Below are 25,102 nucleotides of genomic sequence, written 5' to 3'. Positions count from 1 at the left end.
GCCCACGTCGCCCAACGGCTCCCATCACTGTTGGCCCCGCCCATCCTCCTAAGTCCCACCTCCTAGGAGGTCCGTTTAGCCTCATCTCCGGCGCCCGCGCCCCGTGGTGACTGCAGCACAAGGCCCGCCCCCTTCCTGGGGTCGCGAGCGCCGAACGCATCGAACGCAGCCAATAGGTGGTGCGGCGGCAGCACCGCGGGAGGTTCGATTCACTGGGCCTGGCGGGTCCGGGGACTCCTGGCGGCTGTTAACGCGCGCTTTGGAAAGAGGAAGGTTGGAGCGGCAGTGCTAGGGCCCGGATTCACTTTGCTTTTGTTTCCAGCTCTTCCTGGTATTCCCTTCCCAAGCCCGGGTCTTTTACTTGTCCTGCCTGGTCCCCTGCTTGACCTCCCCCAGTCCGGGCCTGGCTTCCGGGCTCCAGACCTGGGAAAAACCCCTTCGAACTCCGCGCCTCGCTCTCCCTACGCCTCGGATTTTCACCCCGGCCCCTGTCCCCTGGCCTGTGACTTCTTTTTATCTCCTGCAACTACCTCCTGCCATCACGTCCACCTGGGACCACTTGCCCGACTTCTCTCTGCCAGTCTGGTACTCCATCTTCCTCTCCCCCACCCCCTCCCCATCCCAAATCTTTACTCACCTTTGCTTGGATACTTCCTCTTTGGCCTGCTCTTCCGCCTAGACTGACTGGCGACCGACACGCTCACAGTTTGGGCCCAAACTCCAGCCCCTAGCTGGATTCCCTCCATCCATGCTCCCTCTTTAATTAGCCCATGCTTTCAATAATACAGCAGCTTGCTTTAACCGGCTGTCCGTGGTTCTGCACTCTCAGCTGCTGGGTGCCTTTGATCTTTGGCTGATGGGTACTTGACGTTTTATGATTCTGAGCCCAGGATGGTAAGTATGGGCCTAAGGGAGACTGTGGGTAGCCTTGTGTCTCGGTCTAATGGGTTTAGGCTGCGGGATCTCTGGAAGTGCTCAGTTTCCATATTCCCCTTACAGAGGAGGAGCTTAGCTCCTAGCCAGCTGGCCAAGAGAAAACCGGAAGGTAGATCTGGTGATGATGAAGACTGGCAGCCTGGGACATTGGTGAGTACCCTGCCCTCCAGGGGTGGGACAGGTAGGATGCAGGGCTGTTTGAGCAGAAAGGAGTCCTGGACATGGTTTCTGGGGTTACATGGGTGAACCTGGTCACCTCCAGAAACCTCTTTCAGTAAACTTTTACTTAGTGCTTACCAAGTGTCAGGCATTGAACAAGATAAAAAAAATCTTGGTCCTCAAGGTGCTTACTAGAAGTTAATATAGCCTCAATTTTTCTTTTTTTTTTTTAAAGGTTTTATTTATTTATTTGAGAGAGAGAATGAGAGAGAGAGAGCACATGAGAGGGGGGAAGGTCAGAGGGAGAAGCAGGCTCCCCGCTGAGCAGGGAGCCCGATGCGGGACTCGATCCCGGGACTCCAGGATCATGACCTGAGCCGAAGGCAGTCGCTTAACCAACTGAGCCACCCAGGCGCCCTAGCCTCAATTTTTCTGATAGAGAGGGGTATTCCAAAGCAAAAGAGCAGATTGGGTTGGGCCTTTTGGCTCCCTTGGGAAAAATAAAATGGCTCCCCAATGGCAACTAGTTGTCTGCTCTTTTGCTTTTTATCTCCTGCCCAATATCACAAAACAGTAGAGTATGTAGGGCCTGCCTTAGGGTTCTGAGCTCACTTGGGCCTAGATTAGAGGAGTGGTGCCCATCTAGTCCCTGCTAATACTCAAGTGCAGTATGTTGGACTTTGGATTGGTCCTGTGCTGTTTCCGCTATTGAGGCTTTCTAGGGCTGACCGGATAGGACCTGTGTATACAAAAATCAATAGGATAATACAGCATATACTTCAGAGAGAAAGCAGTTCACGAAGTAAGGGCTTGGCCACTGGAAGTTTGGAGAAAGGGACTAGCTAAGGAAGGTCTAGAAGGCAGTTTTGGGCAGGGCCTGTATGTGAGGGGTGAAGGGGCTGGTGTTTGTTTCAGGTGTTTCTTGTAGGATCATTGAAGCTTCAAATACCTTGGCAAGCTGTTACAAGCTTGCCTGATGGTTCCGTGGAGCCTTGCTCTGTAGTTGCACCACTGCTGGTGTGCAGGGGGCTCCTCTTCCTATGAGGGACAAGGCTGCCTCTTGCTACTTACATGGGTCTCAGACTTGAACTTGGGGCAGCACTTGGTACAGCTGGGTCATAAATGGTGCTGTTTACTCCTGAAAACCCTTTGAGTGCTAGTGACCTCACTGCCATGGTGTGGGCTGACTGGCTCACTTTATTCACCTCATTGAGTGCCTGTCTTCAGATTAGACAAGTTCTGTAACCTCATTAACTTCCAGTTTTCTCACCTGCTAAGTGAGTATAATAATAAACATTTATCATAGGATTGCTGTGAAGATGGTACATGATAATATATGTGAAGAGTTTAGCACAGTGCCCAGCATTTAATAAGCATTTTAAATGTTAGTTGCCATTGTGGTGAGCTCTGTGGTCTTCCAGACTTGACTTACCTTCCCCAATACTCTTCTAGACTCCCAAGAAACGGAAATCCAGCAGTGGGGCTCAGAGCCAGGAGTGTTTCCTGTCTCCCTTTCGGAAACCTTTGATTCAGCTAACCAATCGGCCACCCTGTCTGGATAGTAGTCAACATGTAAGTCAGAACTGCAACCTGTTGGTGAATGTGTGTGCCCTATGGAGGCACCTTTCTTGTTTTGTCTAGGGAGGCTTCTGCCCCTGAAGACTTCCTCAGTGCTTTACAGAGGAGCCAGCAGACAGACTTTGGTGGAGGCTTTGGATCTGCCTACAGCCTCAGGGGCCTGGCCTCTTTGCTTCAAGATGTGTGCCTGTCCTGGAGTTCCTGTTGTTTATGGTTATTTGGGCTCCAGATCTCAGGTGGCTCAGATTCCTGAGGACATGAGGGTATAGAAAAGGAAAGGCCATGGCAAGGTGTTGGAACCAGGATCCTCATGCCAGCTCAGTCTCTCACTTAGCATATGGCTTTAAGAGGTATCGGAGTCCTACAGCTTCCACGTATTTCCACTAGTAAAATCCAACATAATCTTTACTACGGCAGGTTCTGTGCATTATCTCATATAACTCATTTTTTTTAAGATGTGGAAGCTGAGTCTCCGAGGGGTTAAGTAGTTTGCCCAAAATTACAGAGTAGTCAGATCTGCTTAGCTTCACCAAAGCTTTTTCCACCAAACTTTCTGAGGACGTTGGTACTGAGCTCCAAAAACTTTTGGAATTTCTTTTTTTTTTTTTAATTTTATTTACCTGTGGGAGAGCACGTGCGTACTGAGCTGGTGAGGGGGGGAGGTCAGAGGGAGAAGCAGACTCCCCGCTGAGCAGGGAGCTGGATACAAAAGCTGAAGACAGACTCTTAGCCGGCTGAGCCACCCAGGCACCCTTAAGATTTTACTGATAGAGTGAATCTCTGGAAGAGGGAAGCTTTGACCTTGGTGGGGAGGAGGGATGCTCTCCCTCTTCTATCAAAAGGAAGGGATGGTTTAATTTGCACTAACTAGATAAAGTGAGAGCATGCTCTCTCCCCTGCCTCTGCCAGTCTTATCAGACCAGATTCCTGGAGGCTGGTCATTGCAAATCTTGTAGGCTGTGTCCTCGTGTTTTAGGCCAGGGATGCTCACATTCTCCCATACTAGTTGCACAAGCTTGCAGTTCTTTTTTTAAATCTGGATCATGACCTGAGCTGAAGGCAGACCGCCCCCCAGGTACCTCCCCCCAGGTGCGGCACCTTTGGAATTTAAGTGATAAAGCTGTAAAGGTGTCTTTTACTATCCATTAAAAACTTTTTAACCACACCTGAGTTTATGTTAATGAGATTCATTTGTAAAGCAACTAACCTTGGTGGCTGGTTGCCAGGGGCACCACCCTACCAGTGGCTAGTGTTTAATCAGTCATGCCTATGTAATGAAGCCTCCATAAAACCCCAAAAGGTCAGGGTTTGGAGAGCTTATGAGTTGGTGAACAAGAATTTATCCACATGCCAGAAAGTGGCATACCCCAAACTCCTGTGCGCAGGACTCTTCCAGATCTCGCTGTATGTATCTCTTCATCTGGCTCTGCATATCCTTTAGTAGCCTTTGTGATAAATGGGTAATCTAGTAAGTAAACTTTTTCTGAGTTCTGCGAGCTGCTCTAGAAAAGTAACTGAATCCCAGGAGGGTGTTGGACCCTCCGTTTTATAGCCTATTGGTCCGAAGCACAGGGAGCAACCTGGATTTGGGATTGAGGTGTTGGGGAGAGGCAGTCCTGTGGGACGGAGCCCTAACCTATGGGATCTGATACTCTCTCCAGGTGGATAGTGTCAGGATTGAGTTAAATTGTAGGACACGCAGGCAGTGCCGAATAATTGCTTGTGTGTGGAAGTGCCACATATCTGGTGTCAAGTGCGGGGGAGATGCAGGAGTCTGTTTTTACAGGGACATTTTGAAGGAAAAATGGGAATAAGGTGATAACAATATGTAATGGATATTGGTTATTTGTGCATTCAGCAAATATTTTTTATTTTTTTAATGTAATTTTGTTTAAGATTTTATTTAACAGAGAGAGTGCGTGCGTGCTTGTGCACACATAGTCAGGGGGTAGCAGCAGGCAAAGGCAGAGGGAGAAGCAGGCTCCCCGATGAGCAGGGATCCCGATGTGGGGCTCAATCCCAGGACCCCAGGATTATGACCCAAGCCAAAGGCAGACAGTGAACCCACTGAGCCACCCAGGCACCCCTCAGCAAACATTTTAAAACATTCTTACATAATACTTGATAAATACAAAGGAATATGTGTATAACATGTGAAATAGAAAACAGAGTAAACACCCGTGAACCCACCATCCTGCACTAGAACATCACCAAAGTCATAATCCCTCTTCCCATCCTGACCGGTAACCACTGACCTGAATTATTTTCATCATCCCTTGCTTTTGTGATAGTTCAACTATATATAATTCATTAAGTAATACATTGTTTAATTGTTTACTAAGCCTTATTAAAAAATGGTGTGTATGGGGCACCTGGGTGGCTCATTCGGTTAAGTGACTCTTGGTTTCGGCTCAGGTCATGATCTCAGGGTGGTGCGATCAGTCTCTGCGCTCAGCGAAGAGTCTCCTTGAGATTCACTCTCTCCCTCTGCCCCTCCCCCTGCACGCATGCTCTTGCTCTCAAATAAATAAATCTTAAAAAAAAATGTGTAGTTCTGTGGGACTCTTTCCATTTAGGATTCATTCAAGTTGTCCTATGTAAGTATATGATATAAGTGCAAGTGCAGTTGGGATTATACAACAGGGGGTCTCACAGTCTGGAGGTTGGTCAAAGACCTGAATCTGAGGGATGTGCTGATTAGGTTGAGTCCTCAAGGATAGGAGGAGTCAGCTAGGTGAAGAGAATGGGCAGTGTTCTAGATAGAGGGGACCCTAAAGGCAAAAGTGCCTCAGGCCCACAAAAATCATATAGTGCAGCCTTGGAGATGAGAGCACTTAGCCTTAAATGTGATGAGTTTGAAGTTTTGTAGGATAGGATATCTAGGTTTGGGGATTGTTGCAAATATGGGTAGGTGTGGAACCTAGGAGGGAAGTAGGGACTGGAAATAGATTTGGGGTCCTTAGCATAGAGATGATATTTGACCCCTCCAAAGTGTATTGGAGTGTCAGTGAGTGCAGTCAGTGGAGCTGAGGTGCAACCCTGAGCCCCGAGGAACACTTACCTTTAAGGGAGTTAAGCAGAGAAAGAAGAGCTCCTCAGGGGACTGAGCATGAGGTCCTAAAGAGGCTGAATAGTAGGAAAGTGGTGTCATGGTAGTCAAACGCAGAGAATATTTGGGAAGAAAGAGTGGCCAGCTTTGGCCACTAATTTGGAATTAGGGTTATGTAGGCCATTGGTGATCTTGGCCAGAGTCATTCCAGAGGAGTGGAAGATTAGAAAGGGGAGATACTCTTTCTAGAAGTTTGAAGGGGTGGAGATAAAAGCGGTCAAAGGAATTTTTGGTTTTTTTTAGAGAGCAAGTGTGCATGGGGTGGGGGCAGAGAGGGAGAGAGAATCTCAAGCAGACTCCTCGCTGAGCATAGGCCCCCCCCATGCCCCCCCCATCCCCCTGGAGCTTGAGCCCAGGACCCTGAGATCATGATCTGAACTGAAATCAAGAGACGCTTAACTGACTAATCCAGGCTCCCCAAAGGAATTTTTGTTTTTAAAATAGGAGAGAGTTAAGCATGTTTTAAATGCTGGTGAGAGAGAGCTAGTAGAGAGAGAGAGGGAGAGGTTGAGATATAGGAGAGATCAGGCAGAAGTGATAGAGTGAATCTCTGGAAGAGGGAAGCTATGACCTTGGTGGGAAAGAGGGATGCTCTCCCTCTTCTTTTTTTATTTTTATTTTTTTAAGATTTTATTTATTTGACAGAGACACAGCAAGAGAGGGAACACAAGCAGGGGGAGTGGGAGAAGGAGAAGCAGGCTTCCTGCAGAGCAGGGAGCCCAACGCAGGGCTCGATCCCAGGACCCCAGGATCATGACCTGAGCCGAAGGCAGAGGCTTAACGACTGAGCCACCTAGGCACCCCTGCTCTCCCTCTTTTATGAGAAAGAAGGGATGGTATGAATTTGCAGTAACTAAATAAATTGAGAACATGCTCTCTCCCCTGCCTCTGCCAGTCTTAATCAGACCAGGTTCCCGGAGGCTGGTCATTGCAAGTCTTGTAGGCTGTGCCCTCTGTTTTTGGCCGGGTATGCTCACATTCTTCCACACTAGTTGCACAACCTTGCAGTTCAAAGTCTTGCATTTTAAATCTGGAGCATAAATTCTTGGCTACTCAGAGCCTCAAATCTAGCCTGTATTGCCAATTTTGAAAATAATATTTCAGTTTTTTGGGGACACCTGGCTGGCTCAGTCAGTGGAGCATAAGAATCTTGATCTCAGGGTTATAGGTTCAAGCCCATGTTGGGTATAGAGATTACTTTAAAAAAAAAAAAACTTTAAAATAATATTTCAGGTTTAGAATTGAAGCCAAATTAGAAAGGAAATTAGAGGGGCGCCTGGGTGGCTCAGTCGTTAGGCGTCTGCCTTCGGCCCAGGTCATAATCCCAGGGTCCTGGGATCGAGCCCCGCATCAGCCTCCCTGCTCAGTGGGAGGGAGGCCTGCTTCTCCCTCTCCCACTCCCCCTGCTTGTGTTCCCTCTCTCGCCGTGTCTCTCTCTGTCAAATAAAATCTTTAAAAAAAAAAAAAAAAAGGAAATTAGAATCCATCTCCTTCCTTTCCCTTATTTATTTATTTATTTATTTACTTACTTATTAGAGGGAGAGCATCCATTGGAGGGCTGGGGGAGGGGCAGAGGGAGAGGGAGAGAAGCAGACTTCCTGCTGAGTGTGGAGCCCAATACGATGCTGGGGGCTTGACCCCAAGACCCTGAGATCACGACCTGACCTGAAATCAAGAGTCAGATGCTCAACCAACAGCCACCAGGCACTCCATCCTTTTCTCCTCCTTTGACTTAAGGGTGGCTTTGTGTTAGCGTTGTTCATATACAAGTTTCTCATTATCATTGCTATTCATAATTATAATAATCATGGTAATTAAAAATAGTACAAGATTTTATTCAGCTGCAAAGAAATACGCAAATAATTTGGGCCTTTCTCTGAATCCCCCCATCATGTTATTTAGTGTGATGAAGTTCAGTTCTCCACATTCTTTTTCTATCTTCCAGGAGATTGTCAAATATATTCATTATATTTTTCCTATTTGAAGTACACTGAGTTTCTAGAAATTTGTAATCTTTATAGAAATGGGTCAGAATAAAAGTAAAAATTTCAGGGCAAGACAGGTTTGCTTTTTTCCCTATTAAACTTATCTTTTTGCTTGAGGGGAATAGTTTTCATTATTTCTTTTTCCACTAATGTATTCCCATTAAAACTACCTTTAGGGTTTCTGTTCTTGTTTTCTCCTTGCTTTCTTGGGTTTCAGCTCTTGTTTTGTTGAGGTTCACAGGCCATATTTCCCCAGAGAGCTCAGGGATAGATAGACCAGAAGGCCAGAGCTTTGATGGGCTTGTCAGAGTTGGCTCAGGGGCTGGTGCTCGGGACTCCCCTGCCTGCTCTTCTGTTCCAGCGCCATCACCCAGTGCTGGTTCCAGGCTGAGGTGCTGACACAGAGGCTTCCTGTAGGCTCTGAGGTGGAGGCACCAAGGCCACCCTTCTCTAGGACCTATGTATGTTTGCTTCTTGTTACCCTTGGCCCACCTGCTTTTTTTTGGTCATTTGTTTGCCCTCTCATGTCCTCTTTCTCGTGTTCTCTCTCACGCCTTACCGTGGCAAGAAGCTGCTGACTCTGGGCTGATGCATATGGCTGTAGTCAAACAGTTGGATTAGGAGGCCATACCGCCCACTGGTTACAAGTAAGGGTCTTGGAATGAGGAAAGTCCTGCACCTATCATGGCCCTGTGACTTGGGAAAGTGACTTAACCACTCCATCTCCATACACCCATCTGTAAAATGGAGATACCAGCGATAGTACATGGACATCCAGGTGCTGGTAGTGAGGATTCAATGGCAGTCTGAGTGCGGGCATCTTGAGTGCTTAGCACTGCATCTGGTATACACTGTTAGTCATCATTACTGTTGTCATTTTTGCTGTTGTTGTTAATATTTACTAATACTACTGTTCCTATTACTGCTACTACCACTACTTTTTGAAGGTTTGGTGAGTTCCCAAGGAGGCCAGTGTAGGAAATTAGATGTAGTAGGCAGAATTGATATGACAAAAGAAATGTGAGGTATGTTTGGGAAGATGTAGTCCTGGAGGAGAGTGTTTGAATCCAAATATTGGAGTTCCCTGGTAGTACTGAGGTTGGGTAAGTTTGTGGTGCTTTCTTAAAAGGTGATGTACCCTAGGGAATAGTTGTTCTTGCTGGCATGGCCTTTCCTGAATGAATGGGTTTAAGCCTTGTGGCTGACGACTGAGGCTGGGCACTTGCCAGTGGCACTCTGCTGTCCCTGAGTATTTGTAGAATCTTTGTAAAGCCTCAAAGATGAAAGCTGTTGTATAAAACCTAATAACCTAATATGGAGCACTTCTCCTTATGTTCTAGATGCATCTGAGTGAGATGTAATCAAAATATAACGCTCTGAATGTATTACCTTTATTTTTTTATTTTTTTAAAGATTTTAAAAATTTATTTAATTGACAGAGCGAGAGAGGGAACACAAGCAGGGGGAGTGGGAGAGGGAGAAGCGGGCCTCCTGGTGCCCCTGAATGTATTATCTTTAAATAGGCATGTTGTTATTTTAAATTTTTTTAAAAACGATTTATTTATTTTAGGGGCGCCTGGGTGGCTCAGTCGGTTAAGCTTCTGCCTTCGGCTCAGGTCATGATCTTAGGGTCCTGGGATCGAGCCTTGCATTGGGCTCCCTGCTCAGTGGGGAACCTGCTTCTCCCTCTGCCGCTCCCCCTGCTGTGCTCACTCACTTTCTCTCAAGTAAATAAATAAAATCTTTAAAAAAAAGATTTATTTATTTTAGAGAGCAAGAAAGCGGGTGCGAGTTGGGGAGGGGCAGAGGGAGAGGGAGGGAGAGAATCTCAAGCAGATACTCCACTGAACACGGAACCTGATGTGGGGCTCAATCCATGACCCCCAGATCATGACCCGACTGAATATGAGTCAGATGCTCAACTGACTAAGCCACCCAGGTGCCCCTAAATAGGCATTTTAGACTGCATTTGTAAAAATATTATCCCATAACCTCTTTAATCAGTCCTAAATCCCTGTTTCTTCTTTCTGTTTTTAGGAAGCCTTTATTCGAAGCATTTTGTCAAAGCCTTTTAAAATCCCCATTCCAAATTATCAAGGTAAAAAAATGGATACTTTCCTATTTTTTTGAATCAGTCATGTGTGAATGTATCTGAATAATTTAAAACCTCTGCTTTTGTAAATACATGCTTACCTTGGAATTGAAGATGCCAGGCCAGTGGTGATGGTGTGTGGGGGCAACACTCTAGAGGCCTGCATGTAGGCTGTGTTTGATAGCTTCAGCAAGGCCTGCCATGACTAACTGCCCCTCATCTTCTTGGGGGGTGGGGGTATGCCAGTGCTTGGGAAGCTTTTGGTGGGCCCCGGTGGCTGATGGCCTCAGATAGTCAACCTCAGAAACGAGATGCTACTAAATTCACTCAGATTGAATGAAACCTGGGTTCTGTGTAGGACATAGCATTGTGCTAAAACTGGGGCTGGGGAGGGAGGAGGCCAACTCTCAAGAGCTCTCTGTCTTGAAGGGCCCCTTTGGGTTCTAGACCTTTCTAGGCTTTATTTATTTATTTATTTAAAAAAAATTTTTTTTAAAGATTTTGTTTATTTATTTGAGAGAGAGAATGAGAGTTAGAGAGCACGAGAGGGAAGAGGGTCAGAGGGAGAAGCAGACTCTCTGCTGAGCAGGGAGCCCCATGTGGGACTCGATCCCGGGACTCCAGGATCATGACCTGAGCTGAAGGCAGTCGCTTAACCAACTGAGCCACCCAGGCGCCCAAGACCTTTCTAGGCTTGACTTGAGATGAACAAGACCCAACCCTCCAGAAGTTTATAGTTAAATGGGAGAAGTAAAATGGGAAGAACTCTGATCTGAGGCAGACTGGGATAATGGTCAGATAGAGGTGCGCAGCTGGGTTTTGGGAGAGAGAAGGTCATATGCAAGCTTAGGACAAGTTATGTGAAGGATAGGCATTTGAGCTGGTCCTGCTGATCTCTTCAATATAGAGGCTCAGGTGACAGATTGTTGGTTTCTAGGTCCTCTGGGCTCTCGGGCATTGGGCCTCAAAAGGGCTGGGGTCCGCCGGGCCCTCCATGACCCCTTGGAAGAAGGTGCCTTGGTTTTGTACGAGCCTCCCCTGCTGAGCGCCCAGGACCAGCTGAAGCTTGACAAGTATGTACATTGGTATTTCTTGAGCAGGTCTGGTCTTCTGTTAAGTGCACATACCTAGAAGGGCAGAGGGCATTGTGGTGTGATTTTTCCTTGGGACTGGCATGTTTTCAGAGTGCTGTCATGACCACCGCATCACCATCCAGAGAGTGGGTAGGTGGGGAAGGAGAGTGCGTGGGGAAGCTTGTGGGCATGTCCAGTTGTTGGAGGTTCCTCACCCTTCCTGCCAAGCTTGCTCAGGGGAGCAGGAGGGATTGATGACATAGGGAACCCTCTCCTCACTTTCTAACTCTTGGAGCAAAAGTTGCTATGGTTTGATTAGCAGGCCACGAAGGCCCTCTCAGGCAGCGGCCTCTGGATCAGCTGGACACGACTTCCTGAGGGCGTACCCTTGTGCTTATCTGAGCTCCATGTTTTCTTTGCTGTGTTTCCTCAGGGAAAAACTCCCTGTCCATGTGGTTGTTGATCCTATCCTCAGTAAGGTCTTGCGGCCTCATCAGAGAGAGGTAAAGGGGGTTGGGGGGAAAGAGGTATGGGCTGGGAGACTGCCATCCCTGGGGCAGCAGCAATGTGGATGCCAGAGTGGCCTGAGTGCTGTTATTCCCCAGGGAGTGAAGTTCCTGTGGGAGTGTGTCACCAGCCGGCGCATCCCTGGCAGCCACGGCTGCATCATGGCTGATGAGATGGGCCTGGGCAAGACGCTGCAGTGCATCACGTTGATGTGGACACTTTTGCGCCAGAGTCCAGAGTGCAAACCAGAAATTGACAAGGCAATGGTGGTGTCACCCTCCAGCCTAGTGAGGAACTGGTACAATGAAGTTGGGAAATGGCTTGGAGGGAGGATCCAACCTCTGGCCATTGACGGAGGCTCTAAGGACGAGATAGACCAAAAGCTGGGTACGGAGCCTTAACAGAGTTGGCTGTGCTCTTCCATGTAACCTGCTCTTTCCTTGTGTGTATGCTCTCTGATGGGCAGCAGGCTGAGGGCAATGAGGGGGTAGAAGAGAATTCCCATGCAAAATAGTGGAAATGGTTATTTCCAGGCTAAATTAAAGAACTATCAAACTTTTTTCTTTAAGATATTCTAAGATTTGTTCCCTTCACGTGTTTTCTGTTGTAGAAGGATTCATGAACCAGCGTGGAGCCCGAGTTCCTTCTCCCATCCTCATCATTTCCTATGAGACATTCCGCCTTCATGTTGGAGTCCTCCAGAAAGGGAGTGTTGGGCTGGTCATATGTGACGAGGTACTTGACTTTCAGCAGTCTGCGAGTCCTGGTAGAGGAAAGTGTTGAAATCTCCTCACTAAGAACTGCCATCCAAGGCCTGTGTGTCACTGGGCAATTTTTTTTAGATTTTATTTATTCATTTGAGAGAGCGCAAGAGAGCGCATGAGTGGGATGAGTGTGGGGGAGAGAAGCAGACTCCCCACTGAACAGGGAACCTGACCCGGCCTCGATCCCAGGACCCCGAGATCATGACCTGAGCCAAAGGCAGACACTCAACTGACTGAGCCACCCAGGCGCCCCAGTCTTCTCGGAATATTAAGGACAGAATTTGTTGCCTTAGGGGATGCAAGTGAGAGGCAGAGCCCTTGACACCAAATCTGCCAATAGGGATTAAGCAGTGCTTGGAACTCCAAGGAGGGTGAGGTTTGGTTTTGTGCCTCTAGATAGTATTCTTAGACCAGGGAAAGACTTTGAAGGATGAGAGGGATTTGGATGGGTGGAGAGACACGGTACAGTGTTTAGGGGAATAGGTTCTGGAGTCAGACTTTTATTCAAATTCTGGCTCTTCTACTTACAGTGAAATGATCTCGGACAAGTCACTTAACCACCTGAGCCTCTGTTTCTGAGTCAGTAAAGTGGGGTAATCATTTGTTTCATGGGATTATTGTGAGGATTAAATGAGGTGAATGAGGGAAAGCTCTTATAGTGCCTGGTATGTTCATAAGACTGGTAGTTGTCATAAGACTTTTTTTTGTTGGAGGCTAGGGGGGATGCATGTGAACAGAAACACAGGTAGGAAAGCCCAGTGTGGACAGTCCATACACCTTAGAGTAGTCTGTGTTGACTCTCTGGGACAAAGGGAAATGTGGTAATAGTTACTTACTAGCCTTTTCCACCACTATGCATGAATGGTGGTAGAGGTGCTACTACCTAGAAAGGCAGGGTGGCCGGGAACTTCCCGGTATAAAGAATTTTCCAGGTTTTCAGGGTGTTTGGCTATGCTGAGGCTGCTACCATTGTTTGCACCTCTTGGGAAGAGTGAAGGCCACTTTGCACACCCCTGGGGCTTTAGTGGAGAGATGGCTGAAAGACTTGGCCCCGTTTGTCAACTGATTGGCAAGCCTGACTATGCTCTGGGAACTACAGGTTAGCTCAGTATCTGAGGGACTTTTGGGGAGGTTACAGAGAAGAAAGGCTTACTTTTGGGATGCCATGCTTGCTAGTTAGGATCTCTTTCCCAATTGGGCTTTTGTCCTTAATAAAGAGTCCATCATTGTCTGGCATGTGTACCAACCTGTGACAGCTCGAAGGGCTGTTCTTTCTGGTAAAAGTAAAGGGTTTAGCAGGTTGGGGTGGGTTATATGTGTGATAACCCTATAGAGCTCAGGGCCCTGGCCCATCTAGACTTTCTTCTGCTCTGTAGTGTTTCTTTTCTTTCTCATTCTGTCCTGTTTTGCAAGCTGACTCTGCAGGGCAGAGGGGACTAGGCTGCTTCTTGCCACACTACAGCATCCTGGCCCTCCTTTTTACTCATCTGCCTTTTTTTTCCAGCAATTTGTCAATTGTCAGAGACACAAGGAAGCCAGTCCTGAAAGACAGTCGGCCTACTCTAGGAGGAGTTTGTCAGTTTGTCCCATTCAGATCCTGGAAAGGGAAGATGCTACCCCTGGCTTTCATGCTCCCAGCATCCGCGATGCTCCCTCCTAGCTGATGCTTCTCTCTGGCACACAGAAGTGCTGCATAATAACTCTGTGTACAAAATCTTTGGTCCTTACAGTAATCTGAGTTAGGGCAAGTCAGAAGACTTGGGCTCAGCCTTGGTTCTGCTTCTTGTAAGCAGCCTGTGCAGATGAGACTGCTCGGAGACTGTCACTTCCATACAGTGAGTGGGTGGCACAGGGTCTACCTGAAAAGGATGTGGTCCAGATCAAGAGAGATGTATGGAAGTGTTTTGTAAAGTATATGAATAGGTGAGGGATTGACATTGTTGTCATCATCTCAGTTTTGGAGGTTAGGAGAAGTGTGATGACTTGCCCAGTTGCCCCTGCCAGGACCTAGTGAGCTGGGACTTGAATCCAGGCCTGAGATTTTAAGACCTGGCTCTTATCCCTTACTGCCTTGGATATAATCACAAAACTTGGTGTAGGAAGCGTGGCTTAGGCATGGATAGAGGAATGTGTGCCTTCTCCAGACCCATATATGTTCTTTTATAAGATCTAGAACACATGGCAAGTCAGAAGAAACATGCTGGGGAAATGCATAAAAAACAAGAATGCTACTCGTAGGGCTCATGTTTCAGAGAGAAAAGTGGTATTTAATCATGGTATCATTTTTTGTTTTTAAAAAGGATACGTGGAGAACCCTGCCAGAACAGAAATTCAGCAGTAGCTTATTAATAAGAGCTTTGACAACTTTTCATCTGGCCAAACGTTTGAATTGCTCAGTTGCCAGAGTTTGGCTTTTATTTTTTTAAAAGATTTTATTTTTAGGGCGCCTAGGTGGCTCAGTCAGTTGAGTATCTGACTCTTGATCTCAGCTCAGGTCTTGATCTCAGGGTCGTGAGTTTAGGCCCTGCCTTGGGCTTTGCACTGGGTATGGAGCCTACTTTAAAAAAAAAAAAAAAAAAAAGGAAAAAAGAAAGATTTTATTTTTAAGCAATCTCTACACCCAGCATGGGGCTTGAACTCATGACCCTGAGGTCAAGAGTAGCACACTCTTCTGACTGAACCAGCCAGGCACCCCAGAGTTTGGGTTTTAAATCTCTGGGTGGGGGCTCCTGGGTGTCTCTTTCATTGTCTGTCTTAGGTTCAGGTCATGATCCCAGGGTCCTGGGATCGAGCCCCACATCAGGCTCCCTGCTCAGCGGGAAGCCTGCTTCTCCCTCTCCCACTCCCCCTGCTTGTGTTCCCTCTCTCACTGTCTCTCTCTCTCTCAAATAAATAGATAAAATCTTAAAAAAAAAAAAAAAATCTCTGGGTATTGGTGGGAGGAAGTGGGTCTGGAGCCCGGGTATTCCCATAGGGAGTTGGGATTGGCTTTCCCTTCCAGAGACCCACAGGGATATTGTGTCAGCTCAGTTCATTTATTGGGTTATTTATTAAGTGCCTGTTGTGTGTCAGGTCCTGGGGGTCCCATGATGCCTGCCCTCAGGGAGCTTCAGTTGAGAGGGACCCAGTTGTTGACACCTATTTCCCTAGGGTCTTTTGGGTAATTTCCTCACAAGTTTCATTTCCCTCTTAGGCTCCAGAGTCTCAGCCTTCTCTGTTTCAGGGCTAGAGCTTGGAGCCTCTAGTTTTTTTATTTTTTTGTTTTGGATGTCTTAAAAAATATTTTTAAATTGAGATGTAATTGACATATAACATTATTAGTTTTAGGTATACAACATCCAGTCATCCAGTCGTTTTCAAAGTTTAAAATTCTAGGTCTAATTCTTTTTTTTTTTATTTTTAAAGATTTTATTTATTCATTTGAGAGAGAGAATGAGAGAGAGAGAGAGAGCATGAGGGGGGGAGAGTCAGAGGGAGAAGCAGACTCCCTGCTGAGCAGGGTGTCCGATGCGGGACTCGATCCCGGGACTCTAGGATCATGACCTGAGCCGAAGGCAGCCGCTTAACCAACTGAGCCACCCAGGTGCCCCAGGTCTAATTCTTCTTTAATAGCAGTGGTGGTTATTCATTCATTTCATTCAACAAACATTTACTGAGCAGTTCTCTGTGTGGGGCTCTGTCCTAGGCACCAAGTTATATAAAGGTAAGTCTGACATGGTCTCTGCCTTAAGAAGTCCTTGTCTAGCTGGGGAGATTAAGTAGAGTATGAGTAGTGCTCTAGTATGTATAGCAGTAGGTGAGCGGCAGGGGAGTGCACTGCCCACACTTTGGAATCACAAAGACCTGAGTTCAAATCCTAGTTCTGCTTTCTACCAGTGTGATTTGGGATAACTGTTCACCTCGCTGAACTTCATTTTCTCTGAAATAGGTATTACAATTCCCACTTATCTGATTATTACCTGGATTATAGAAGAGACTATAGGGAAGTGCTTCTTAATAGTACAGTGGCTGGCACTTTGAAAAGATTCAGTAAACAGGTATTATGTCACAGGGTGCCATAGGAGCGTGGAAGTGGGAGAGACCAACAGCCTGGGGTCATTGAGGAAGACTTTGCATAGGAGGTGACATTTGAGGAATTTGCCTTTGGGAGAGAAACTGGGCAGAGGAATGGCATGGGCAAAGAGACCTAAGGAAATCCAGCATTAGGAGTGGGGAGGAGAACTAAGACAAGCTGTTGAGAGTTGTCAGAGAAGATACCTAGGGCTTTACTGAGAAGTGCTAAACTAAGGAGCTTGGACTTGATTCTAGAGACTGGAGGGTCGGTGGAGGGTCTGTGTTTAATTGCATTGTACAAGGCTGACCAGAGGGGGAGCATGCTGACTTGTTTGTTCATTCTTTCACGGGTGGTTGTGTTTCAAATGCCTTGCCCGCTACGGGCTGAAATGGGGGACTTCGGATGGAAGAGGCACAGGCCTGATCTTGCCCATGTGGTTCTTGGGGAAAGAGGAAAGACAATAGGGTTCTTTACAACTTTCTTGAAAAAGCCTTAAAAAAGAGAGAAGTAACAGTGGTGTGTATGAGGGGTGAGTGACGGAGAATAGAGATTGGGGTACAGATGCAGAGGAAGGCAGAGAGAGGCTCTTCAGGTATGTGAGCTGTGGATTCTGCAGGGTGAGGGAAGGAGGAGCCTGGCCTAAGTCCCTTTAGCTCTGACAGCATAGACATGGCCTGTAAACCAATTCAGAAGGCCCCTGGCTCAGTAGATTCTGGGTTGGTTGGGCTGATGGGGAGGGGAGGATTCCCTGAAAACAGGGGTCTAGAATAGAACATGGCTGAATGTCTCTGAAGAGGATAAGCAGGCTGCTAAGGCTCTGGAGGTTGGGGCAGGGAAAACGAGGGGAGGTAACGGAGTCGAGGGAATCCTTGCTTTATGAATGTAGCACTGATGGTCTGGAAACTGAAGGTCTGTCTCTTGAGCCTGACTTTTCTCCCTAAGAAGGCAGGTAAATTCTCACTCTTGCTGTATCCTGCTCAGTTCCCAAGGCCCCAGGACCTGTAATGTTTATGATTCCTCTTTTCCTGTCTACACAGGACTTTGCCACATCATGCCCAGGCCTAAGTGAGAATTAATTTCCTTGCAGGGACACAGACTTAAGAACTCTGAGAATCAGACTTACCAGGCACTGGACAGCTTGAACACCAGCCGGCGGGTGCTTATCTCCGGGACCCCCATCCAGAACGATCTCCTTGAGTATTTCAGCTTGGTACATTTTGTTAATTCAGGCATTCTGGGTAAGAAACCAGCCTTGTCTGCTACATTGGAGAGGAGTCTTGCTTTGGCCTTGGGAGTGTAACTCTAGCTGAAGAGAGAGAGGGGAGAATGCTAGTTATATGTAGGTCACTAGGCACTCTTGTAGGAAGACTTCTTTTGTCAGGGAGTAGCTTAGCCATTGGGAGACCTTGTTTCTACTGAACAACTCAGCAAGGCCCATGCCAGCCATTTTTCCACCACAGAGGTGGTAGGGCTATGCCCAATGTAGTGTCACTATGAGCTGGGGATGGAAACACTACCCGTAGGCATTTTTTGCTCATCAGATCCTAGCTGCCTCAAGAGCTTTGGCCTCGGAGCAGACTGTCTTGGGCAATTTTTGTTTCTTAACTACTTCTAGTGTACAATTCGGTGTCATTAAATATGCTTACATTGTTGTGCAACCATCACCACCATCCATCTCCAGAACTTTTTTTATCTTGCAGATCTGAACCTCTACCCATTAAATAATAACTCCCCCTGTCCCATTCCCCCAGCCTCTGGCAACCACAGGTGGGTAGTTCTTGCACATAAATATATGTGGGAGGGTTTGTTAGTGCCACCCCAACTTGCCAGTGCTCAGGAAGATAACTTTAGGCGAGAACCAGCTAAGCAGTAAGATTTCATAAAGTGAACACATTTGTGTAACAACTATCAGATCAATTACTGCCACCATCTCTGCAGGAACCCTTTTTTTTTTTTTTTTTTTCCAGATTTTATTTCTTTAGAGAGAGCATGAGTGGGGAGGGGCAGAGGGAGAGGGACAGAGAGAATCCCAAGCAGACTCTACGCTGAGCACGGAGCCCAATGTGGGGCTCAGTCCCACGACCCTGAGATTGTGACCTGAGCCAGAATCAGGAGTCAGATGCCCAACCAACTGAGCCACCCAGGCACCCCTAGCAGCACCCCCTTCTAATCACTGTTCTCTCCTTTTCCCCTAGAAGTGAACACTCTTTTGACACTTGAGTTTGGTTTTTGCCTATTTTTGACTTTATGTAAATGGAATAATACAGTATATATTCCTTGACATCTGGTTTCTTTTTTTGTTCAACATTATGTTTATGAGAGTCATCCATGTTGTTGCTCGTGGCGGTAGTTTGTTTTCTTCTTTGTATACTGTTCCTTTTGTGTTTTTTTTTTGTTTGTTTGTTTTTAAGAGAGGGGAGCAGAAAGGCAGAGGGAGAGGGGTCAAGAAAATCTTAGGCTCCTCGTCCAGCACAAGTGTGATGCGGGGCTCCATCCCATAACCCTGAGATCACCACCGGAGCCAAAATCAAGAGTTGGATGCTTAACCCAACTGAGCCACCCACGTGCTCCAATACTATTCCATTTTTATGAATATACCAGAATTTATTTATCTGTTCTGTTGATGGGTAGTTGAGTTTCCAGGTTTTTTTGTTTTGTTTTTTAAAGATTTTTATTTATTTATTTGACAGAGAGAGAGACAGCGAGAGAGGGAACACACAAGCAGGGGGAGTGGGAGAGGGAGAAGCAGGCTTCCCGCGGAGCAGGGAGCCCGATGTAGGGCTCAATCCCAGGGTCCTGGGATCATGACCTGAGCTGAAGGCAGACACTTAACGACTGAGCCACCCAGGCGTCCCGAGTTTCCAGTTTTTTATTCTTTTGAGTAATGGTGCTGTGAACATTCTTGTATGTCTTTCCTTGAGCATAGTGTGCGTTTGTCTTGTGTAAATATGCATTCTCTGTCCTACAAGTGGAATCGCTGGGTCATATGTTATGCATGTGTTCAGCTCTAGTAGATAGCGATTGTGCCAGTAGTATAGGAGAATTCGTGTCTCTACATCAGAGGTCGGCACATTTTTTCTTAAGGGGCTAGATAGTATTTTAGACTTGGCAGGCCATACTGTCTCTGTTATAAGTACTCAGCTCTGCTCTTGTAGCATGAAAGCAGCCATTGAATGTAAATGAATGGGCATGGTTGTATTCTAATAAAACTTTATTTACAGAAACAGGTGCCTGGCCCATGTCTGTAGTTTGCCGACCTCTGCTTTTATATCATCACCCATTTTTATCTTAAGAGAAATTTTTTAAAATTTTAGTCATTTTGGTGGGTGTTTCATGATAGCATTTGCGTAATGTTGAATAAAGTTGAACACCTTTTAATATGTTTATTGGCCATTTGAGATCCTCATTTGTGAGATATCTGACTTTTTTTATTCCTGGCCAAAAGAAAACCCTATACCCATTAAGCAGTCACTCCCTATTTCTCCTTTCCCTTAAACTCTGACAATCGCCAATCTGCTTTCTGTCTCTATGGACTGGCCTATTCTGGACATTGCATATAAATGGAATTATACAATATCTGACCTTTGTGTTTGGCTTCTTAGTGTAACGTTTTGTCCATATTGTAGCAGGTATTGGTACTTCATTGCACTGATACATGCTACTTCATCTCTTATAAGCAGCATATAGATGGGCTTTAAAAAAAATCCAGTCTGACAGTTGTATTGTCTTTTTAATTGGATTATTGGTCCACTTATATTTAATGTAATTAGTTATATATTTGAGTTTAAATCTGTCTATATGTCCTGTCAAGTCCCCACTTGCTTTGGTAGCTCTCTGATCTGTTCAGAGATTGGCAATGGTTTGTCTAGCTTTGTTCTTGACAGGAAAGTGGTCTGTAACAAAGTAGCCTGCCACTGTTGGTAGTGGGCTAATCATTCCTTTTTTACACTTTTTTTTTTTAATTAAAAAAATGTTAATACAGTTCAAATCAGTGTGCCAGGTTCATTTCAGCTCCTTCACTGCCAAACCTGGGAGCTGGGATTGCTTTAGTTTCTCTGCCTTCTCCTTGTCTGTGATGACCAAGGTATAAAGGTATCTGGTGCATCAAACTCTAAACTTAACATTATTCTTATGTTTCTTGATCTTGACAGATTTAGCATCCTTGTGCCTGGCTGTAAGCAGAAAGTCCTTGATTTCTTCAAATTTTGCTTAGCATGGCTACCAGGGGCCCCCGGGGGAGCGTGTGGCTGGCACAGCAAGTGACTAGAAGCGAGGACAGGAAAGAGTGAGACTTGCCCTTTGGTTTTCTTATTTACATTCTTTAGTGCTTTAATTTTCCCTTCTCTCTTGTCTTAGGAACTGCCCATGAGTTCAAGAAGCGTTTTGAGTTGCCAATCTTGAGGGGTCGGGATGCAGCTGCCAGGGAGGCAGACAGACAGCTGGGAGAGGAGCGGTTGCGGGAGCTCACCAGCATTGTGAATAGGTAATGGCAGGGTGGGGGCTGGACTAGGCAGCAGCTCCTTTGTTCAGGATTTCCCCCCAAGTTAGGTCATCAGAATTGCCTGCTGAGTCAGCCAAGGCATCCTCCGGGGCCGTGGCCTATGAGGGCTGGGATTCGAGGGAGTGGGATCTGCGCCCTGACCAGAGCCACTGAACAAATGGAGGTGTCTTGCAGGCCAAGTCCCTGCTTGCTTCTTGGCCTGGGCCCTGTAGTCTGGTTTGGGGCTGCTTAGCATCCTGTTCAGGAAGCTCTTCTCTGATGTTGCCTGACTCCCTGAGCAAAATATCCCTTGGAGCATTGTTAGTGCTTCAGAAGCTTCCTGTCAGTTGATCTCAGAGCTGAAGCACCAGGCTTCCCTTCTCAGGCCCCACAGCCTTCCTGGACAGGTAGCAATAGATCTGAGGGATGGGTGTGGCTCCCAGACTAAGAGGGCTTTTCCATAGGGTCCGCATAATCCAGGGGAGAAGTACATTTGGGACTCCTCTGTTGTAGGTAATATATTTGATGATTTATATCCTGGAGTCCTGCCCCCTCTCCGATTTTAGATGGTAGGAAGGACAGTCACTATGTTCTTAGGAGCTACTCCTAGTTCTTAGGAGCTACTCCTTACGTGCCCGATCCCTATCTTTCCTGGTCTGCCAGGAGGTAAGGGCTTAATTTCATTGAACCTTGGGCCATGTGGTATTTGGGCAAGCGCAAGTAGAAACTCCCCTAAGGACTTAGTGGTTTGTTGCTTGCTTTCCCTGTCTGAGCACCAGGCTCAATGGGAGGTCTTGGCCTTCTCTTGAAGACCAGCTAAACTTTTGAGGAAGAAGACAAAGCGTTGTCAGTGTAAGCTAGATTGTTTGAAAGGGTCTTTATTCCCCTGACTGAGACCCTCATAAAGATATCTTTGCCATAGGGCTGATGGGTCTCTGACATTTGATACTACAGAAGAGAAATAGTCTTTTGGATTCTTTGGGTAGTAGCTTTTATTCCAGTAGTTAGCATAGCATTTTTACCAACCTTTTGCCTTTTTATCCTGTCTCCCCAGGTGTCTGATACGGAGGACATCTGATATCCTGTCTAAATATCTGCCTGTGAAGATTGAGCAGGTGGTTTGTTGTAGGTACTGAACTCAACTGAGGGGTATAGAGTGAGTGTGTTTAAAAAAAAAAAAAAAAAGCTCAGTCCTTGAGGCATGGCTGGGCTCTCACAGTGTCTTCAGGGCAGAAGTGTGGTCCAGCCTTTCCCACTGACCCAGCTGCCCTTTTTTCAGGCTGACACCCCTTCAAACTGAATTATACAAGAGGTTTCTGAGACAGGCCAAGCCTGCCGAAGAGTTGCGTGAGGGCAAGATGAGTGTGTCTTCCCTTTCTTCCATCACCTTACTAAAGAAGCTTTGTAATCGTGAGTTGGGTCCATGTCCTGGGTTCCTCTGAAAGAGTGAGTGAGGGTAGGCTCCTGTATGGTCTAGACACCTTCCAAACTTGTCTAGAGTCCTCATGAAAGCCACATGTGATTCTAGCCCTCCCTGAGGTATGAACCCTACCTTGTGTACTCTGTAAACCAGACCCTTTGTTTTGGAAGGTTCAGCTCATCCCCTGCCCAGCCCATGCTTGATGCTTGGGATATATGGGACTCTGTGAGTATGTGTACGCACACGTGTGCATATAAAATGTTGGACAGGGGGAAAAATAACAAACTTGCCCTCTCTGATATAGTTCCCTTTTTGCTGGGAGAACACACTGGTGAGCAAGATGGTCCCAGATGGAACTGACTGCATACTGGGATTTGGGGCCAAGCAAGTCTGGTGCTGAGGAAGGTCTGCTGGGTAGGCTTCTAGAGGGGCTTCCAATGAGCACTGAAGTGGAAACACCCGAAAGCATTGTAGCTGGCATTTTGCATTTTGTTTGTGGGTTTGTGTCGTTCTCCCCCACCCCCCCACCCCCCAGATCCAGCTCTAATCTATGACAAGTGTGTGGAAGAGGAGAATGGCTTTGAAGGTGCTTTGGAAATATTCCCCCCTGGTTATAGCTCCAAGGCTGTAGAGCCCCAGCTGTCAGGTAAGCCAGTCTTTGGGCTCCTCTGGGAGGAGGAGTGGGAGATTGTCTCTGTTTGCTAGATGTATCCTTATCTCAAGGCATGATATCAGGAGTAAGAGTCCATGGGCATTGGGATGGCCTGCTGGGGGCTAACGGTTGCTGATTTCTCTAGGTAAGATGCTGGTCCTTGATTACATCCTGGCAGTGACCCGAAGCCGCAGCAGTGACAAAGTAGTGCTGGTGTCCAATTACACTCAGACATTGGACCTCTTTGAGAAGCTCTGCCGGGCCCGAAGGTAGGGAAGAGCCTAATCAGTTTGCCAAAGCAGTGTCTCCTCGACCGTCCCACTAGGAAGAGTAGCTGTTCTGACCGGTGGATGGCGGCCAAGGTGTGGGTATAGTAGGGTCTTCCCAGAAAATACCTGTTCTCTTACTGCTGCAACGGTCCCAGCTCCGTCTCTAAGCCGAAGAGCCCCTGGTCCTTCAGGTACTCCCAGAGGACGGACTCCTGGCCTCTAGCTCCCTGCCTGTCCCTTTGGGAGTTTAGGGCCTCAGGTTGTACATGAATAGCCTCAAGCATGGTTAGTTCCGTTCCTTTGGGAGCAGGGCTCTGCTTCCTTCTTGGGTTTTGATCTTTGGATTCTCCTTCAGGTACTTGTATGTCCGCTTGGATGGCACAATGTCCATTAAGAAGCGAGCCAAGGTTGTGGAGCGCTTTAACAATCCATTGGTAAATGTACAGCCCCTGTCCCCACACTACCAGTGCAGTAACATCAGAATCCAGGGGTGGTAGAGAAGCTATAAGGGTGCTCTGCTTTAGGGTCTCTTTGATTGTTTTGTTTTTTACCCCTTTTCTGGTGGGTGTGGTGGGGTTAGGCTGGTTGGTGATGGCTGGGCTGGGAAATTGGTAGGCAGACAGGTTGGCGGTATCGGTGGTCCTTACAGCATGAGAGTACAGATGCGTGAGAGAGAGAATAGTCTGCTGGGCTGCAAGAGATTCTTTTTCTCCTGCTTCCTCTCTTTCCAGAGCCCTGACTTTGTCTTCATGCTAAGCAGCAAAGCTGGAGGCTGTGGCCTCAATCTCATCGGGGCTAACCGACTGGTCATGTTTGACCCTGACTGGAACCCGGCCAATGATGAACAAGCCATGGCCCGGATCTGGCGTGACGGTCAAAAGAAGACCTGCTATATCTATCGCCTACTGTCTGTAAGGAGGGTGACAGTGGTCATAGTAGGGGTGGGTCATGGAACAAGACCTTCAGGACCATCTTGGGTTGTTTCTCAGTACCTCTCTCTGTCCCCTCTGCCTCTAGCAGTGGCCAGGCTATGGGCTTAGCCAGAGCCCTTTATTCTTCTGTTCTTCCTCTCTCCACCCAGTTCCTTCAAAACCTCACTATGCCACCTGGATACGTGTTCAGAGGTTAGCAAACTCTCCCGTGGTCGCCTTCCTTTGACAGGACACCTGCTTTCCCTCATCCCTGATCTCAGCTGTGTCACTAGCCTCCACGGGTCCATGGGGCTAAGAAGAGGTACTGGCATTCTCCACGTTCTCAGTCGTCACTCTGACCATCCACCCTACGGTTCTCTTTTATTGGACTTGACTACTGTCTTCCTTGTTACGGTCCTCTATCCTATGCTATTTTCCTAATTCATTGATGACTTCGGATACCAGCCCCGCCTTCGTTTTTTTCCCCCAGATCATCTGGACCTCAAGGACCATGCAGTTCCTTAGCACTCTGGCCTTCATGTTTCCTTGACCTCCTCTCTTAAGTGAGCTCTTCAACTCCCCCTCATTTAATTACTCCCAAGACCACACTCCAGAATTTTAATAGTGCCAAAACTACACATAGTTCCAAAATTTAATAGCTGTCATTCTCTTCTCACTTCGTGTTCTTCCAGCTTTCTCATACCTCCTACATCTGCTTCAAACTAATGTCCCTAGTACCCCACCTCCCCCCAGTCTGGCTTGACTTCTCTTTCTGTTTGGCCTGATTCTTACTATGCATCCTTTCAGCCACTCTTTCTGTAAAACCTTCTCCACTTGGATCATTACAACTGTTTTCAGCTTCTGCACCAGATAAAATTTGCAGGTATAGATCAGCACTAGCACAAATTCACATATTCCATTTTGGGCTGGGCCATATCTTGTTTCTTTCAACAGCCACTTCAAGGCTTCACCACTTCCCTCAAGTTTCTTACCTAACCCAGTCTCTCGTTCTTTTTGCAGAGACGTTGTCTTGTACTTCACAGAGAAAATGTAGGCTACCAGGCTTGAATTCTCTAGCCTCTCTTTCGTAAATCTCTGCACCTGGCTCTTCCC

General features: G+C 46.9%; 1 protein-coding gene and 1 pseudogene across 3 annotated transcripts in view; one reads left to right on the top strand and one right to left on the bottom strand.

The window, feature by feature from the left end:
• Positions 1 to 213: 213 nt before the first annotated feature.
• RAD54L (RAD54 like) overlaps positions 214 to 25,102 on the top strand; it is a 28,562-nt gene continuing 3,673 nt past the window's right edge. Inside the window, exons 1-17 of one of the 3 annotated variants that reach the window (XM_025855934.2) lie at positions 217 to 331; positions 789 to 894; positions 1,000 to 1,086; positions 2,548 to 2,667; positions 9,805 to 9,865; positions 10,797 to 10,932; positions 11,366 to 11,435; positions 11,538 to 11,826; positions 12,050 to 12,174; positions 17,345 to 17,495; positions 20,614 to 20,740; positions 21,792 to 21,866; positions 22,017 to 22,147; positions 22,693 to 22,803; positions 22,955 to 23,078; positions 23,434 to 23,512; positions 23,810 to 23,989. In XM_025855934.2, coding sequence (XP_025711719.1) covers positions 892 to 894; positions 1,000 to 1,086; positions 2,548 to 2,667; positions 9,805 to 9,865; positions 10,797 to 10,932; positions 11,366 to 11,435; positions 11,538 to 11,826; positions 12,050 to 12,174; positions 17,345 to 17,495; positions 20,614 to 20,740; positions 21,792 to 21,866; positions 22,017 to 22,147; positions 22,693 to 22,803; positions 22,955 to 23,078; positions 23,434 to 23,512; positions 23,810 to 23,989 — 1,869 coding nt within the window. In that variant the 5' untranslated portion in view covers positions 217 to 331; positions 789 to 891. Of the gene's footprint in view, positions 895 to 999; positions 1,087 to 2,547; positions 2,668 to 9,804; positions 9,866 to 10,796; positions 10,933 to 11,365; positions 11,436 to 11,537; positions 11,827 to 12,049; positions 12,175 to 17,344; positions 17,496 to 20,613; positions 20,741 to 21,791; positions 21,867 to 22,016; positions 22,148 to 22,692; positions 22,804 to 22,954; positions 23,079 to 23,433; positions 23,513 to 23,809; positions 23,990 to 25,102 lie in introns of those variants that run through there. The other 2 variants (XM_025855933.2, XM_073902668.1) reach the window with 2 other exon arrangements.
• On the bottom strand, positions 20,260 to 20,460 carry LOC112811608 (large ribosomal subunit protein eL38 pseudogene; annotated as a pseudogene).

The sequence above is a fragment of the Callorhinus ursinus genome, unplaced genomic scaffold, assembly GCF_003265705.2.
Source record: "Callorhinus ursinus isolate GAN/ISIS: 27379988/994484 unplaced genomic scaffold, GSC_fseal_2.0 scaffold18, whole genome shotgun sequence".
Classification (NCBI taxonomy): domain Eukaryota; kingdom Metazoa; phylum Chordata; class Mammalia; order Carnivora; family Otariidae; genus Callorhinus; species Callorhinus ursinus.
This window is presented reverse-complemented; position numbering and strand designations above follow the sequence as displayed.